The 18832-nt window shown below is 43.3% G+C and overlaps 2 protein-coding genes across 11 annotated transcripts in view; one reads left to right on the top strand and one right to left on the bottom strand.

Annotated features, from left to right (window-relative positions):
- Positions 1-18832, top strand: part of SLC5A10 (solute carrier family 5 member 10) — a 293441-nt gene that overhangs the window by 174282 nt on the left and 100327 nt on the right. For all 7 annotated transcript variants that reach the window (XM_056535553.1, XM_056535550.1, XM_056535551.1 and 4 more), the window contains 2 exons: positions 4728-4933; positions 10926-11061. In XM_056535553.1, coding sequence (XP_056391528.1) covers positions 4728-4933; positions 10926-11061 — 342 coding nt within the window. The remainder of the gene's footprint in view (positions 1-4727; positions 4934-10925; positions 11062-18832) is intronic.
- The window catches only part of FAM83G (family with sequence similarity 83 member G), a 54749-nt gene continuing 44992 nt past the window's right edge, over positions 9076-18832 (bottom strand). For all 4 annotated transcript variants that reach the window (XM_056535546.1, XM_056535548.1, XM_056535547.1 and 1 more), the window contains exon 5: positions 9076-9908. In XM_056535546.1, coding sequence (XP_056391521.1) covers positions 9537-9908 — 372 coding nt within the window. In that variant the 3' untranslated portion in view covers positions 9076-9536. The remainder of the gene's footprint in view (positions 9909-18832) is intronic.

The raw sequence follows: 18832 nt of genomic DNA, 5'->3' as shown, positions 1-18832 counted from the left end.
TGACATCACTGTGTGTATTATCCCTGTACTGTGACATCACTGTGTGTATTATCCCTGTAATGTGACATCACTGTGTATTATCCCTGTACTGTGACATCACTGTGTGTATTACCCCTGTACTGTGACATCACTGTGTGTATTATCCCTGTAATGTGACATCACTGTGTATTATCCCTGTACTGTGACATCACTGTATGTATTATCCCTGTACTGTGACATCACTGTGTGTATTATCCCTGTACTGTGACATCACTGTGTATTATCCCTGTACTGTGACATCACTGTGTGTATTATCCCTGTACTGTGACATCACTGTGTGTATTATCCCTGTACTGTGACATCACTGTGTGTATTATCCCTGTACTGTGACATCACTGTGTGTATTATCCCTGTACTGTGACATCACTGTGTGTATTATCCCTGTACTGTGACATCACTGTGTATATTATCCCTGTACTGTGACATCACTGTGTGTATTATCCCTGTACTGTGACAGCACTGTGTATTATCCCTGTACTGTGACATCATTGTGTGTATTATCCCTGTACTGTGACATCACTGTATGTATTATCCCTGTACTGTGACATCACTGTGTGTATTATCTCTGTACTGTGACATCACTGTGTATTTTATCCCTGTACTGTGACATCACTGCGTATTTTATCCCTGTACTGTGACATCACTGTGTATTTTATCCCTGTACTGTGACATCACTGTGTGTTTTATCCCTGTACTGTGACCTCACTGTGTGTATTATCCCTATACTGTGACATCACTGTGTGTATTATTCCTGTACTGTGACATCACTGTGTTTTCTCCCTGTACTGTGACATCCCTGTGTGTTTTATCCCTGTACTGTGACATCACTGTGTGTTTTATCCCTGTACTGTGACATCACTGTGTGTATTATCCCTGTACGGTGACATCACTGTGTGTATTATGCCTGTACTGTGACATCACTGTGTGTATTATGCCTGTACTGTGACATCACTGTGTGTATTATGCCTGTACTGTGACATCACTGTGTGTATTATGCCTGTACTGTGACATCACTGTGTGCATTATGCCTGTACTGTGACATCACTGTGTATTATCCCTGTACTGTGACATCACTGTGTGTATTATCCCTGTGAGTATTACCCCTTTACTGTGACATCACTGAGTATTACCCTTGTCCTGTGACATCACTGTGTATATTATCCTTGTAGTTTGACATCGCTGTGTGTATTATCCCTGTACTGTGACATCACTGTGTGTATTATCCCTGTACTGTGACATCACTGTGTGTATTATCCCTGTACTGTGACATCACTGTGTGTATTATCCCTGTACTGTGACATCACTGTGTGTATTATCCCTGTACTGTGACATCACTGTGTATATTATCTCTGTACTGTGACATCACTGTGTATCCCTGTACTGTGACATCACTGTGTGTATTATCCCAGTACTGTGACATCACTGTGTGTATTATCCCTGTACTGTGACATCACTGTGTATTATCCCTGTACTGTGACATCACTCTGTATTATCCCTGTACTGTGACATCACTGAGTATATTATCCCTGTACTGTGACATCACTGAGTATATTATCCCTGTACTGTGACATCACTGAGTATATTATCCCTGTACTGTGACATCACTGTGTGTATTATCCCTGTACTGTGACATCACTGTGTGTATTATCCCTGTACTGTGACATCACTGTGTGTATTATCCCTGTACTGTGACATCACTGTGTATATTATCTCTGTACTGTGACATCACTGTGTATCCCTGTACTGTGACATCACTGTGTGTATTATCCCAGTACTGTGACATCACTGTGTATATTATCCCTGTACTGTGACATCACTGTGTATTATCCCTGTACTGTGACATCACTGAGTATATTATCCCTGTACTGTGACATCACTGAGTATATTATCCCTGTACTGTGACATCACTATGCGTATTATCCCTGTACTGTGACATCACTGTGTGTATTATCCCTGTACTGTGACATCACTGTGTGTATTATCCCTGTACTGTGACATCACTGTGTGTATTATCCCTGTACTGTGACATCACTGTGTATATTATCCCTGTACTGTGACATCACTGTGTGTATTATCCCTGTACTGTGACATCACTCAGTATTATCCCTGTACTGTGACATCACTGAGTATATTATCCCTGTACTGTGACATCACTGAGTATATTATCCCTGTACTGTGACATCACTGTGTGTATTATCCCTGTACTGTGACATCACTGTGTGTATTATCCCTGTACTGTGACATCACTGTGTATTATCTCTGTACTGTGACATCACTGTGTGTATTATCCCTGTACTGTGACATCACTGTGTGTATTATCCCTGTACTGTGACATCACTGTGTGTATTATCCCTGTACTGTGACATCACTGTGTGTATTATCCCTGTACTGTGACATCACTGTGTGTATTATCCATGTACTGTGACATCACTGTGTGTATTATCCCTGTACTGTGACATCACTGTGTGTATTATCCCTGTACTGTGACATCACTGTGTGTATTATCCCTGTACTGTGACATCACTGTGTGTATTATCCCTGTACTGTGACATCACTGTGTGTATTATCCCTGTACTGTGACATCACTGAGTATATTATCCCTGTACTGTGACATCACTGTGTATATTATCCCTGTACTGTGACATCACTGAGTATATTATCCCTGTACTGTGACATCACTGTGTATATTATCCCTGTACTGTGACATCACTATGCATATTATCCTGGTACTGTGACATCACTGTGTATTATCTCTGTACTGTGACATCACTGTGTGTATTATCCCTGTACTGTGACATCACTGTGTGTATTATCCCTGTACTGTGACATCACTGTGTGTATTATCCCTGTACTGTGACATCACTGTGTGTATTATCCCTGTACTGTGACATCACTGTGTGTATTATCCCTGTACTGTGACATCACTGTGTGTATTATCCCTGTACTGTGACATCACTGTGTGTATTATCCCTGTACTGTGACATCACTGTGTGTATTATCCCTGTACAGTGACATCACTGTGTGTATTATCCCTGTACTGTGACATCACTGTGTGTATTATCCCTGTACAGTGACATCACTGTGTGTATTATCCCAGTACTGTGACATCACTGTGCTTTACTCTCATAATGATCCTTATATGGGCAGCTACATAGATATAACACAATGGGGAAGATTTATCAACACCTGCTTAGAGAAAAAGTTGACCAGTTGCCCTAGGTAACCAATCAGATCGCTCCTTTCATCCGTCAGAGGCATTTTCAAAAATAAAAGAAGCGATCTGATTGGTTGCTATGGGCAACTGGTTAACTTTTTCTTTACACAGGTTTTAAAAAATCTCCAATTTTCTCGTATTTTTGCTTATACTGGAAATAGAAGGGGGAAAAAAAGTATCAATCAAATAAAATGGAGTCACTCCAGATGCGGCTTTAAATATAGCATTTATTTAAAATAGCTTCAAAAACCATTTTACAACATACAAAAATAGTCGTAAGGACTCTGCGGATTGTCACTGCAGGAACCTGAGAAACAAAGTAAACTTTTTCTGGCGATCTGAATAAAATATCAGGAAGAAGGCGATTCAATATTTCTATCCGTGACAACTTATGGAATGTCAGTCGTCGGTGGAGCAGCCATTTTTTTTTTACACACAGTTAAGTGTTTCTGTGGTCTCCCTTGCCCGCCATGTTAGCACCGATTTTGTTCCCACACAGTACAGCTCTGGGGCATCTCGTATCATTTTCCCCAGACAATGGCGGATGTTTGATACAGTTCACAGAGAACATGGCCACCCGCCAAGTGTTCACCTGACACAAGTCTATTTTAATCCTCTCAAATAAACCCAGTACTTCCACATAATGGACTCTGTGTATTTACTGACAGACGTCACGGTGTTACGACGACAAGGGATGTTTTTATCCACACAAACGTGCGCTAACATTAACGTCAACTAGCCGCCATTTTGTAAACCAGCTCAGTAACTTTCTCACAGGGAAAAAGAAAAAAAATTTTTTGTTGCCCATAGCAACCAATGTTTACGAAATGAAATCTGCGCTGTGACCGGTTGCTTTGGTCAACAAGACTGATGGGTTGCTATGGGAAACAAGGCAGACTGGTTCCTAAGGGGGAAAAAAAGGCTGATTGGTTGCTATGGGCGACACTTTCTCCTCTGCGCTAGTTTTGATGACTTTCTCCCCCATTGAGTCCTAACCCTAGTCACAAGTGTCGTCAACTGGCAGCCATATTGAAAACCAGCTCGGTAACTTTCTCAGAGAAAAAAATAAAAAAGTTTTCGTTTCCTACGGCAACCAACGTTTAAGAAATTAAAGCTGCGCTTTGTTTGGTTGTTAGGGGCAACAAGACTGATTGGTTTCTATGGGAAACAAGGCTGAATGGTTGCTATGGGCAACACTTTCTCTTTTACCGTAGTTTTAATGACACTTCCCCCCCCTCCCCATCGAGTCTCCTAATGTGTGAGGTAAGCTAGTTCATCATAAGCATCTTTCTCACAAAATGGCCGCCACTGTCGTTTCTTGGTGACTGGTGTGTGTGTGTGTGTATATATATATATATATATATATATATAATATTAAAAAAAAAATGTATTCATTTATTTATATATATAATTATTTGTCTTTTTCACATTTTTATGACAGAAATTTTATTCATTTGCTTCTTTTTTTCCCCAGCGTTCAATAAAATTGGAGGCTACCAAAATCTAGAAAAGGCGTATGCGGCGGCCATACCTTCCCTGGTCGTCCCGAACGCCACCTGCCACATCCCTCGCTCTGACGCCATGCATCTTTTTCGTGATCCGGTCAGTGGGGACCTTCCTTGGCCAGGCATGACCTTTGGATTAACCATCCTTGCCTCCTGGTACTGGTGCACGGATCAGGTAAATACGCTTATATGGATTGTACAGATAATGGTTACGCCATTGTTATAAGACAGCTGTTGCAAAACTACAGCTCCCAGCATGCCCGGACAGCCGTTGGCTGTCCGGGCATGCTGGGAGCTGTAGTTTTGCAACAGATAGAAAGCCACAAGTTGGCAACCACTGGTACAATGCGTATTTTAATACCAGTGCCCTCCCTTGATGATGCCCATATTACCTACTAAGTCTACGGTAAAATATTGACTTTTAGGGCGCCGTTCACACTACGGAATTTACACTTGTAGCAGAATACCATTGATCTCAATGGGATTCTGCTGTTTGGCGCAAACTACGGAAGTTCTGTAGCGAAACCTCAGACACGGAAATGGATTCTCTTGGAAGATTAAACACATTCAATCTTTCGGCGGGATCCATCGGTGAATGGGACGGCGTCTTGTGTCTGCCTAGAATTTCCATAGTGTGAACAGGCCCTAAAACCAAGCTATCCCTGAAACGGAACGGAATCTTATTGGTGGCTAGGGGCAACAGGTTCACTATTTGGCACCATTGGTTTCTTCTTCGCACAAGGCCTAGTGTATTGAATATTAAGTGATATTACTAGAATCGAGAAACTGAATATTAAGGGGTTATCCAGGAATTTTATATATATATATATATATATATATATATATATATATATATATATATCAACTGGCTCCAGAAAGTTAAACAGATTTTTAAATTACTTCCATAAAAAAATCTTAATCCTTTCAGTACTTAGGAGCTGCTGAAGTTGAGTTGTTCTTTTCTGTCTAAGTGCTCTCTGATGACACCTGTCTCGGGAACTGTCCAGAGTAGAAGCAAATCCCCATAGCAAACCTCTTCTACTCTGTGCAGTTCCCGAGACAAGCAGAGATGTCAGCAGAGAGCACTGTTGCCAGACAGAAAAGAACAACTCAACTTCAGCAGCTGATAATGACTGGAAGGATAAAGATTTTTTAATAGAAGTAATTTACAAATCTGTTTAACTTTCTGGAGCCAGTATATATATATATATATATATATATATATATATATATATATATATAGTTTTTTTTCCTGGAATACCCCTTTAAATCCATTCACAAAATGGCTGCCGTGACTGTGTACAGTCCCCACATTTAGGTAGCTGATCGAGGAGCCTATTATTATTGCGTGATTGGCTGTATTTTTTTTTCTCTAAAGGAAATGGATTCATTGTATAGGAAACCGCGATCCCTGTTCTGATGTTTTATTTATTTTTTTACCAATCCAAGTTTTAAAAATCCAACGCCGCTGCAGAACCGCGCGGCAGGTGCAGCATAGTGTGAACAGCATTTTTGCTCTTTACACTGTAACATCCAAAATGTGCACGCACGCAGTCTTAATCATGAACATGAAGATTGCGCCAAAAAAAGTAATAAGGGGGTATGGTTGGTATATAATGGGCGCGGGGTAACATCTGAGTCTGGTACCCTACAAATTGCAATTTTCCTCACCCACCTCGGTCTGGTATATACATACACACATATATACATAAAGTTACATATTCACATACATACAGCTATAAACTATAGTAAACTATACCGCAAAATAACCAGATGGAGAGAACTTGAAAGTCACCATTTCAGATGGTCATCGTACCTCCTCCCAATAACTCACATCTGTAAAATGGAGGAGAGAATGAACGCCGCCGTCTGCGGCCTGAAAATGCTTGCACTTGCAGTTACAACAAAAGAAACATTGATGTGAACCATTTCATTCCGCACAGTGGAGGCGGCCATTTTGTAACCAGCAGCAGGTCATATTATGGTATCCAGTGGTAGACAGAAACATAAGCCTCTTAAGGCTAAGTTTCCACTTGGTTTTTTTCTGGCAGTTTTTGGATTTCTGCCACTGCAGTTTTTGAGCCAAAGTCAGAAGTGGATCCATAAGGGAGGAGAAGTAAGTTCTTCCTTTATATGTCCTATTCCTTTTGAATACACTTCTGACTTTGGCTCAAAAACTGCTGTGGCCGTATTCCAAAAACTGCCAGAGAAAAAACCAAGTGGAAACTTAGCCTAAAAGAAGCAACTGAGCAAAAAATCCTTTAGTCGGGGCTCTTAATCCTTTAGTCAGGGCCACATTCCCGCCACGATTTTTGCATGCTTATGATTCTGTCCTTAAACATCGTATAGAATCGTATATCTAGACGTATCCATTGACAAACTGTATCCAACTCGTGGACCTCTTATTGGTCGATTTACGTTTTTAGACAGTTTTTTTTTTCGTCAGGGAGGAAATTCATGGTTGACCGCAATTTTTCGTACCAATTTAAAAACTGATTTAAATCCTATCCAAACTTTTTAACATTACTGTCTATAAAAATCGTATCGGATTGCGCGTTTCTATCCTTTTAATCATACTCAATTTTTAAAGGGGTACTCCGGTGGAATTATTTTTTTTTTTTCTGCATCCATTTTTTTTTCGTGGCTTTTCCACACTATTTTAAAGCTACTGCACATAAATTGTTAAAGGGGAACTCCGGTGGAAAACTTTTTTTTTTTTTTTTTTAAATCAACTGGTGCCAGAAAGAGAAACAGATTTGTAAATTACTTCTATTAAAAAAATGTTAATCCTTCCTGTACTTATTAGCTGCTGAATACTAGAGAGGAAATTATTTTCTTTTTGGAACACAGAGCTCTCTGCTGACATCGCGAGCACAGTGCTCTCTGCTGACATCTCTGTCCATTTTAGGAACTGTCCAGAGCAGCATATTTTTGCTATGGGGAATTTCTCCTACTCTGGACAGTTCCTAAAATGGACAGAGATGTCAGCAGAGAGCACTGTGCTCGCGATGTCAGCAGAGAGCTCCGTGTTCCAAAAAGAAAATAATTTCCTCTATAGTATTGAGCAGCTAATAAGTACTGGAAGGATTAAGATTTTTTAATAGAAGTCATTTACAAATCTGGTTAACTTTCTGGCACCAGTTGATTTAAAAAAAAAAAAAAGTTTTCCACCGGAGTACCCCTTTTAACAATTTATGTGCAGTAGCTTTAAAATAGTATGGAAATTAAATAAAATTGATAAAAATGCGCAAAAACGTAAAAGGATCAACAAAAGTGCATCAAAACTTACACCTGATGGATACGATTGTTATACACATCCAACTTGACTGTTCAGCCGGAGACTTTATATCATTTTAAGCTGTCCGTTTCAGCAATACATTTGACTACAGTGTTTTCCAGACAGATACTCGACAAATAGCAGGACCGCTCGGAAATTCCGCGGCAGATGTTTCAGCAGAATCCCATTGAAATTTTTTTTTTTTTACGGCAACATTTTTTAGCTTGATTCCGTTGGGAAATTCCGTTGTGTGAACATGGCCTTATGGCTGCATTCACATCGCAATTTTTGCATCCCTGGAACGTACTGTTTCCTCCTCAAATATGGCTGCCTCCAGCTGTGTATAGGCGCACGTTCTTAAAGGGGTTGTCCAGCCTTACAACACTGGTCGGCCTATTCTTAGGATAGTCCATCATTATTATCAGCAGAAATGGAAATCCCAGGATCTCCGGCTGTTTATAGCCCCCACGGCCATTCATTTTGTAAAGCTGGATAATCCTTTTACAGGACAGACATCATGTCTGTGTTAGAATACCCTTTTAAGTCACTTTCTTTTTACACTTCCTCATTAAACATTAAAGGGGCATTCCAGGAAAAAACAATTTTTTTTTTTTTTTTTTTAATATCAACTGGCTCCAGAAAGTTAAACAGATTTGTAAATTACTTCTATTCAAAAATCTTAATCCTTCCAATAATTATCAGCTGCTGAAGTAGAGTTGTTCTTTTCTGTCTGGCAACAGTGCTCTCTGCTGACATCTCTGCTTGTCTCGGGAACTGCACAGAGTAGAAGAGGTTTGCTATGGGGATTTGTTTCTACTCTGGACAGTTCCCGAGACACGTGTCATCAGAGAGCACTTAGACAGAAAAGAACAACTCAACTTCAGCAGCTCATAAGTAATGAAAGGATTAAGATTTTTTAATAGAAATAATTTACAAATCAGTTTAACATTCTGGAGCCAGTTGAGATATATATATATATATATATATATATATATATATATATATATATATATATATATAAAATTCCTGGATAACCCCTTTAAATTAAGTCTTAACCATTAACAAACATAAAAAAACACCAAAATGGCCGCCATATGTTCAGGTGGTCCTATTAGGATATAGGTGATTGCACCCCATAATGTCTTGCGTTGCGTCATCATAAAGATGCCTGGTTGGAATAAGAATGTAAACAGGCAGAGAAGTGCAGACCCTGCAGCCCCAGCAGCGATGGGCATCATAAAGACAGTTCAATACCCCCCAATAAACGCCCGCAAGCCTCACCAAGCAACGTACATTCGGGGCCTGCTAGCACCTCTGGGGCGGTAAGGCCGAGCAGCACATGGGTGGCTTATATGCCAGCAGCAGGGAACCCTGTTTACACCACAGCTGGCATTACCCAACCACTGGGCATAGTTACCGGTCCCCCAGTCTGAAGTGTATGGCCTCTTGCCAGTATAAACCTGTGCCCACTAAGGAGACAAACGTCACTTATTGAGCTTCTTCAGAGGTCCTTGTGTCCGGGGGGACCGTGCCCTCTTCTCCTAGAGTCCAAGCTGCCAGCTCCTATCTTGTTCTTCAGATGTTTGGCTTGGGATAACTTAGAATAGGGAATTCCGAACGGAGTGGTCACGGTGTCAGGTGGCACGGGACTCTGGGAATGGGGACTGGTATAGCCGCTCCCATAGTCCTTGCCGTTCCAGTATCCCGGACGAGCCCCCGGGTTGTCAGACTTCCTACTGAGATGGCGGTACGCTCCGGGACCTTCCATAGGATCCTTCTTGCCCCTGCCTACGCTCCGGCTGCCAGGGTGGGAGTGGAATCTGTCAAATCCTCCGGTGGGGCCATTTGTGGTGTAATGGAAATGTTGTTTCCCCTTTAAAAAGCAGAGAAGAGAAGGACTGGGTGTTAGTATAGGCGTGGGGCAATTCTACAAAGCTAGCAAAGTAAATATTAGTCAGTGCCCGCCCCCCACTATACATAAGCTTATAACAAGTTAAAGGGGTACTCCCATGGAAAACTTTTTTTTTTTTTTTTTTTTTTAATCAACTGGTGCCAGAAAGTTAAACAGATTTTTAAATCACTTCTATTAAAAAATCTTAATCCTTCCAGTACTTTTTAGGGGCTGTATACTAAAGAGAAATCCCAAAAAAGAAATGCATTTCCTCCGATGTCATGACCACAGTGCTCTCTGCTGTCCATTTTAGGAACTGTCCAGAGCTGCATATGTTTGCTATGGAGATTTTTTTCTGCTCTGGACAGTTCCTAAAATGGACAGCAGAGAGCACTGTGGTCATGACATCAGAGGAAATGCATTTCTTTTTTGGATTTCTCTTTAGTATACAGCCCCTAAAAAGTACTGGAAGGATTAAGATTTTTTAATAGAAGTGATTTACAAATCTGTTTAACTTTCTGGCACCAGTTGATTAAAAAAAAACTAAAATAAAATAAATAAAAACACGTTTTCCACGGGAGTACCCCTTTAAGGCAATAACATGCGGCATGCATTAGCACTGCTGTTACAGTGTGTCAATGCTCTCTATGGCAGTGGTCACCAAACTGTGGACCTCCAGCTGTTGCAAAACTACAACTCCCAATATCCCCTGACAGCATGATGGGAGTATAACTTCTGCAACAACCAGAATGCATTACAGCAGTGGTCTCCAAACTGAGAGCCTCCAGCTGATGCAAAACTACAACTCCCAGCATGCCCGGACAGCCGTTGGATGTCCGGGCATGCTGGAAGTTGTAGTTTTGCAACAGCTGGAGGCCTACAGTTTGAAGACCACTGATCTATGGTAACACATACACAGTCCAATGAATAATCTCATTATAATGACGTATTTTTAAGTTGGCATATATGGCGGTATAATGTCCCATCCTCGCCCATCAGGTCATCGTGCAGAGGTCGCTGTCGGCCAAGAACTTAAGCCACGCTAAAGCCGGGTCTATCCTCGCCAGTTATCTGAAGATGTTACCGATGATCTTTATCATTATGCCAGGAATGATCAGCAGGGCGCTATACCCAGGTAGGCTGGGGGCATCTATGGCACTTTTGCTATGAAGCCCTTTGATTTTAATTTTATGTTTATTTAATAGAGTCTATTAGTTATCCAGAATTATAAAAAAAAAAAAAAACACAGCGGATTTCTCTCAGAAACAGCGCCACTCCTGTCTTCAGGTCATGTGTGGTATTGCAGCTCCGTTTCATCGAAGCAAATAGAGCTGAGTTGTAATACCACACACAACCTGAGGAAAAGGGTGGCGCTGTTTTAGAAGAATCTCGTTGATATGGAATGGTTGCCCTGACTGTACAGGGGGGGTCAGGTAGACTTTATGTTAAATGTAATTTTTACATAAATGCATTGTTTATGATAATTGACTGACCAAAGTAGCCCAAAAGGGATGTTTCCTAACCTGTGGTTCTCCTGCTTTTGAAAACCATTATAGTAGGAGAACTTGTGGTGGTCAGGGCATGCTGGGAGTTATAGTTTTGTAACAGTAGGAGAACCTGTGGTGGTCAGGGCATGCTGGGAGTTATAGTTTTGTAACAGTAGGAGAACCTGTGGTGGTCAGGGCATGCTGGGAGTTATAGTTTTGCAACTGCATAAGAACCTGTGGTGGTCAAGGCATGCTGGGAGTTATAGTTATGCAATAGTAGGACAACCTATGGTAGTAAGGGCATGCTGGGAGTTATAGTTTTGCAACAGTAAGAGAACTTGTGGTGGTCAGGGCATGCTGGGAGTTATAGTTTTGCAATAGTAAGACAACCTGTAGTGGTCAGGGCATGCTGGGAGTTATAGTTTTGCAATAGTAGGACAACCTGTGGTGGTCAGGGCATGCTGGGAGTTATAGTTTTGCAATAGTAAGACAACCTGTAGTGGTCAGGGCATGCTGGGAGTTATAGTTTTGCAATAGTAAGACAACCTGTGGTGGTCAGGGCATGCTGGGAGTTATAGTTTTGCAATAGTAGGACAACCTGTGGTGGTCAGGGCATGCTGGGAGTTATAGTTTTGCAATAGTAAGACAACCTGTGGTGGTCAGGGCATGCTGGGAGTTATAGTTTTGCAATAGTAAGACAACCTGTGGTGGTCAGGGCATGCTGGGAGTTATAGTTTTGCAATAGTAAGACAACCTGTGGTGGTCAGGGCATGCTGGGAGTTATAGTTTTGCAACAGTAGGAGACCCTGTGGTGGTCAGGGCATGCTGGGAGTTATAGTTTTGCAATAGTAAGACAACCTGTGGTGGTCAGGGCATGCTGGGAGTTACAGTTTTGCAATAGTAGGACAACCTGTGGCGGTCAGGGCATGCTGGGAGTTATAGTTTTGAAACTGCATAAGAACCTGTGGTGGTCAGGGCATGCTGGGAGTTATAGTTTTGCAACCGCATGAGAATCAATGGTGGTCAGCAAATGCTGGGAGTTATAGTTTTGCAACTGCATAAGAACCTGTGGAGGTCAGGGCATGCTGGGAGTTATAGTGTCGCAGGTTGGTTAGTGTTTCAGCGAGATAAACTCAGTGTCGCCCTCTTTGCTTGAGGACAGACCTACACAACAATCACTGCCGTGTTATGCGAGCCAAAAGAACAGAGAGCAGAGAAACCTGATGCGTGTGGTTTTTTCCTAGTAGCTCGGTAAAAATTATTATAAATTTGCACAAATTACAGGAAGCCCCTGTATAGCGTAAAAAAAACGGTGAAAAGGTCACGCACATCCCTACGCCAGCCGGTCATTGGAGAACATTTGTGCCAAAATTGGCTTAGAAATAATTTTTAGGCAAACAATACAATTTCTACACCCCAACCAGGCGCACAACGAAAAGATGATAAAACCAGTGAAAAAAACATTAAAATAGCGCAAAATAAGACACACACAGGGATGTATTGATTAATCGGCGTGCACCTGTAAGTTTGCTTGCGCTGTGTTGCGTTGACTTTCTTATCTATGTTGTTTTTATGTTGTTTGCGCTGGTTTTGTCAGCGTTGTCATTTAACTTGTTGTGTTCAGCAGATGCACTGGTTGGTGCACTGAATTTTTATTGCGCAAAGATTTTTTAGCGTGCAAATTTTTGCGCAAATAAACTTCAGTGACCAGCTGGTGTAGCTTTTAACCCTTTTTTGCACTATCTAGGAGCCTTCTGTCATTTGTGGTAATTTTTAAAGTGACATGCGCTACATAATACATTTTGCGCAACCACTGGGAAAGCCACACACTTGCGCAGCAGGTTTCGCATTTTGCCAAAATCTGCACTAATAATGTACCCCCCCCCAAAGTGTGTGCAATGTTACAGGTGCATGCCAGTTGATAAATACCCCTATAGTGCTATCTAAATGCCAATGCAGGTAAGCCAACAATGTCACAGTCCACACTGAAGTTAAAGGGGTACTCCGGTGGAATTTTTTTTTTTTTTAATTAACTGGTGCCAGAAACTTAAACAGATTTGTAAATGACTTCTATATAAAAATCTTAATCCTTCCAGTACTTATCAGCTGCTGTATGCTACAGAGGAAGTTGTGTAGTTCTTTCCCGTCTGACCACAGTGCTCTCTGCTGCCACCTCTGTCGATGTCAGGAACTGTCCAGAGTAGTAGCAAATCCCCATAGCAAACCTATGCTGCTCTGGACAGTTCCTGACACGGACAGAGATGTCAGCAGAGAGCACTGTGATCAGCCTGGAAAAAACTACACAACTTCCTCTGTAGTATACAGCAGCTGATAAGTACTGGAAGGATTAAGAGTTTTAAATAGAAATAAATTACAAATCTGTATAACTTTCTGGTACCAGTTGATAAAAAAAAAAAAAAAAAATTATATATACACACATATATACGGGAGGAGTATTTAACTCAGGGCGAGTTCACCACTCCTGGTGTGACGGAGCTTTCAAGGGCCACTAAGCACTCCGCAGGCATTCTGGGTAGGGGAATATGCAAATGAGCTCATTACATCACCTTTTCAGGCAATGTTCCCTGGTATCAGTTTAGCTCCAGTTATGGAATATAAAAAGCTAATCAGAATTAATGCCAAGCCAGAACTCTCTCTCCAGAAGGAAAGGGTACTCTTTGCTTCTGGAGAGAGAGTTCTGGCTTGGCATTAATCCCGATTAGCTTTTTATATTCCGTAACTGGAACTAAACTGATACCAGGGAACATTGCCTGAAAAGGTGATGTAATGAGCCGATTTGCATATTCCCATATATATATATATTATAGTTTTCCACCGGAGTACCCCTTTAACACTTCTCAAAGCTGAAAGTTTGGTACAAACTGCTCACAAATCCTTTCCTGATAGTTGTTACAATGTATCAGGGCAGGTAAAACGTATCAGTGTATGTGTTTTCTGCTTCTTTGCCAGAACGGAAAAAAAAACGGATATAGACCCCATTGACTTATACTGGGTGTTCGTTGCGTTCCACCATTTTGGATGGGAGGAACAATGCTGTGTGCTACGATCAAAATCTACCACAAATGCAGACGTGAACAGAGCACGGATCAGTGTTTCCCAACTAGTGTGCCTCCGGCTGTTGCAAAACTACAACCTCCAGCATCCCTTTGGAATACTGGGAGTTGTAGTTTTGCAACAGCTGAAGGCACCCTGGTTCGAAAATACTGAACTAGTTTGCCTATACTGGGTACATTTGTAACAAACAAAGTATAAGGTCTGTGCAAGAATGTTCCCTGTTTCCTGACAGCAAGCAGAGATCTTGAATTGTACTAGAAAGTTCCAAAAAAAAACGACACCAATGTAGAAAGTGGTGACCCGGATAACCTGTCTGACCCCGACCATTGTGCTCCGAGGGGACGTGTGAAGCCCTAAATCACCAGGAAGGGCGGGTACTGGGCAAGTGCGCCTTATAAAAGTCGGAAGGAAATCATCAAACACTAATTGTAGCTGAGTCGTAAACCAGACGCTTTTATACAACCTGTCTATGGGAACCACTCGGGGCACTTTATACCTATAATACTGACATGCAGTAACACAATTACAACAACGGCTGTCCGGGCATGCTGGGAGTTGTGAGCCACAGGTTGCAGACCACTACCCTAAATAGTTTGTCAGAAGACCCCATGCTGGGAGTTGTAGTTTTCGTACAGCCAAATAGCTTTATGTTGCAAACCGCTGCCCAAAATAGTTCGTCAGAAGACCCTAGATCAGCAAAACTACAACTCCCAGCATGCCTGGACAACCATCGGCTGACAGGGCATACTGGGAGTTGTAGTTTTTCAATAGCCCTAGATCAGTGGTCTCCAAACTGTGGACCTCCAGATGTTGCAAGACTACAACTGTGGCTCTCCGGCTGTTTCAAATTCGGCTGTTCCAAAACTACAACTCCCAGCATGCCCGGACAGCCAACGTTGTAGTTTTCGTACAGCCAAATAGCTTTACGTTGCAAACCGCTGCCCTAAATAGTTCATCAAAAGATCCTAGATCAGTGGCCTCGAAACTGTGAACCTCCAGCTGTTGCAAAACTACAACTCCCAGCATGCCAGGGCAGCCAAGGGCTGTCCAGGCATGCTGGGAGTTGTAGTTTTGGAACAGCCGAATTTGAAACAGCCGGAGAGCCACAGGTTGCAGACCACTACCCTAAATAGTTCGTCAGAAGACCCTAGATCAGCAAAACGACAACTCCCAGCATGCCTGGACAACCATTGGCTGACAGGGCATACTGGGAGTTGTAGTTTTGCGATAGCGCTAGATCAGTGGTCTCAAAAGTGTAGACCTCTAGATGTTGCAAAACTACAACTCCCAGCATTCCTGGACAACCATCGGCTGACAGGGCATACTGGGAGTTGTAGTTTTGCAACAGCCCTAGATCAGTGGTCTCCAAACTGTGGTCCTCCAGATGTTGCAAAACTACAACCGTTGGCTGTCTGGGCATGCTGGGAGTTGTAGTTTTGGAACAGCTGAATAGCTTTACGCTGCAAACCACTGCCCTAAATAGTTCATCAGAAGATCCTAGATCAGTGGCCTCAAAACTGTGGACCTCCAGCTGTTGCAGAAATACAACTCCCAGCATGCACGGGCAGCCAACGGCTGTCCGGGCATGCTGGGAGTTTTAGTTCTTAACAGCTGGAGATCTACAGCTTGGAGATCTAGACCCTAGATCAGTGTTTCCCAACCAGGGTGCCTATAGATGTTGCAAAACTACAACTCCCAGCATGCCTGGACAACCATCAGCCGACAGGGCATACTGGGAGTTGTAGTTTTGGAACAGCTGAATAGCTTTACGTTGCAAAACCACTGCCCTAAATATTTCATCAGAAGATCCTAGATCAGTGGCCTCAAAACTGTGGACCTCCAGATGTTGCAGAACTACAACTCCCAGCATGCCCGGCAGCCAACGGCTATCCGGGCATGCTGGGAGTTTTAGTTCTTAACAGCTTGGAGATCTAGGCCCTAGATCAGTGTTTCCCAACCAGGGTGCCTCCAGGTGTTGCAAAACTACAACTCCCAGAATGCCTGGACAGCCAATGGCTATCTGGGCATGCTGGGAGTTGTACTTTTGCAACATCTGGAGGCACCCTGGTTGGGAAACACTGCCCTAGATGGTCACCAAGTTTCCAATGCCGCCCCCCATCTACAACATAAGGTGGAACCAGTATAATAAAGATATATCTAGAGCCGAGACTGGCACACGCCTCTGCCAAGACAACCGCCATCCCCGTAACATGCATAAGCAGGTGTATACAAGCCCTCATATAATTCCGTAAGAACAAAATATAAATAAAACAGAATTAATAGAAATCGCGTGCCACGGTAAACAAGAACACTGCGTACCGCAGACGTGGAGGGCAAAGGTTTCATACCGTGCCAGCTCTGGTAGAGCCTCGCCCATCATAACCCTGTCCTGTCACAGCGGGGGCCAACGTAGGAGACTAGTCACCCCGTAGGATCCAATCAGATCGTTTAGATTAAACGTAAAGCGCTGATCTGATTGGCTGCCATCTATTTTGAAGCGTACCTAAGCCTGACAAACAAAGCATTGCATGCTGGGAACTGTATAGAAGGCAGCGGCTACGGAGTCAGGTAAATGTCATCCTATGTATTGTTCAGGGACTTTGCCCGCAGGCTGTTTTTATGTTAAAGAAAGGTTTGGGAGGAGGGGGGGGGCGGCCATTTTTATTGATTTTGTGTAAACATGCTCTTATACTAAAACTGTCAGGCTGCATGTGCGTCATTTGGGCACAATCATACCTTAAAGGGGAACTCTAATGTTCAAAAAATGATTCCCCTATACCAGTGGTCTTCAACCTGCGGACCTCCAGATGTTGCAAAACTACAACTCCCAGCATGCCCGGACAGCCATCGGCTGTCCGGGCATGCTGGGAGTTGTAGTTTTGCCACATCTGGAGGTCCGCAGGTTGGAGACCACTGCCCTATACTGATCCGATCCGCACTTTTTGGACCCACTACGATTTCCAAAATACGGTCCGTATCTCTGGTGTTCCCATTGAGAATGCTTGGAGCGTGGGCTGACCCTGCACACCATGCAGCATGTAGATTGACCTCTGACCTCAGATTAGACACCTCCCCCTCCCTCCCAACTCTGTGGATAGGGGGGATACATTTTTTAAACACCAGAATACCCCGTTGAAAGAAAATCCCACCTTAAAGGGGTACTCCGCTGCTCAGCGTTTGGAACAAACTGTTCCGAACGTTGGAGCTGGGAGCTCGTGACGCCATAGCCCCGCCCCCCTTGTGACGTCACACCCCGCCTCCTCAATGCAAGTCGACGGGAGGGGGCTCGTAGACTTGGATAGACTTGGATTGAGGGGGCGGGGCGTGACATCATGAGGGGGCGGGGCTATTACGTCACGAGCTCCCGGCGCCGGCTCTAGCGTTCGCAACAGTTCGTTCTAGACGCTGAACAGGCTTCGTTCACACAGGAGATTTTCTGTGGAAAAATTTCCGGTTGAAAACTCTGTTGCAGCAGAGTCCCATTGTTTTCAGTGGGATTTTGCTGCATCGTGCACACGGCGTTATTTCCCCAGTAGTAAAATCTGCAGCGCAAATTCCCATCCCGGACTCCGCAGAAAGAATTGATGGTTCTTTCTGCAAAATCCACTCGGAAATGCATGCTGGGAGTTGTAGTTTCGCAACAGCTGGAGGCACACTGATTGGGACACACTGGCCTAAAGCGTTACCCTGTAGCAGCTCAGAGTTATCTACAAAAAATGCAAAGAACAAGGGGCATCTCTAGGCCAAGATTTGTGGGTGGAGAACACTGCTGTAGACTATGTTTACTTTGAAGGAGTTTGTTCTAGTAACATATTCTCTTTGAAGTCTTGTCTGACAATGGGGAGGAGCTAAACTCCTATGGGCCCGTTTCCACAAGGATAGGGGATAAGTGTCTGATTCAACCTGCGGGGACCACCTGCAATTTCCTGTACGCACTCGGCTACTTACCTGTCCTTGGCCCGCTCCGGCCCCTATCCTCGAAGACGAGCGCAAGTGATAATCTGCTCGGCCAATCAGTGCCTGAGATGGGACCCTAGACTGTTGTCACTTGTGCTCATCTTGGAAGGTGGGGGCCAGAGAGTGCTAAGGACAGGTAAGTAGCCGAGACAGGAGATTGCGGGTGGTCTCAGCGACCCCCCCCCCCCCCCTTCCCTGATCATACACTTATTCCCTATCCTGTGGATAGATAATAAGTTTCAGTTCCCGGAGCCCCGGAGTACCCCTTTAAAGGGGTATTCTGTCTTTATACATCTTATCCCCTATCCAAAGGATAGGGGATCCCCAGCGGTGGGACCCCTGCGATCTCGGTGCAGCCCCCAGCATCCTGTGGTGGGCGCTGCCTCC

The sequence above is a fragment of the Hyla sarda genome, chromosome 8 (genome assembly GCF_029499605.1).
Source record: "Hyla sarda isolate aHylSar1 chromosome 8, aHylSar1.hap1, whole genome shotgun sequence".
NCBI lineage: Eukaryota > Metazoa > Chordata > Amphibia > Anura > Hylidae > Hyla > Hyla sarda.
The sequence above is the reverse complement of the archived record's forward strand: the minus strand, read 5'-3'. Positions and strand labels throughout refer to the sequence as shown.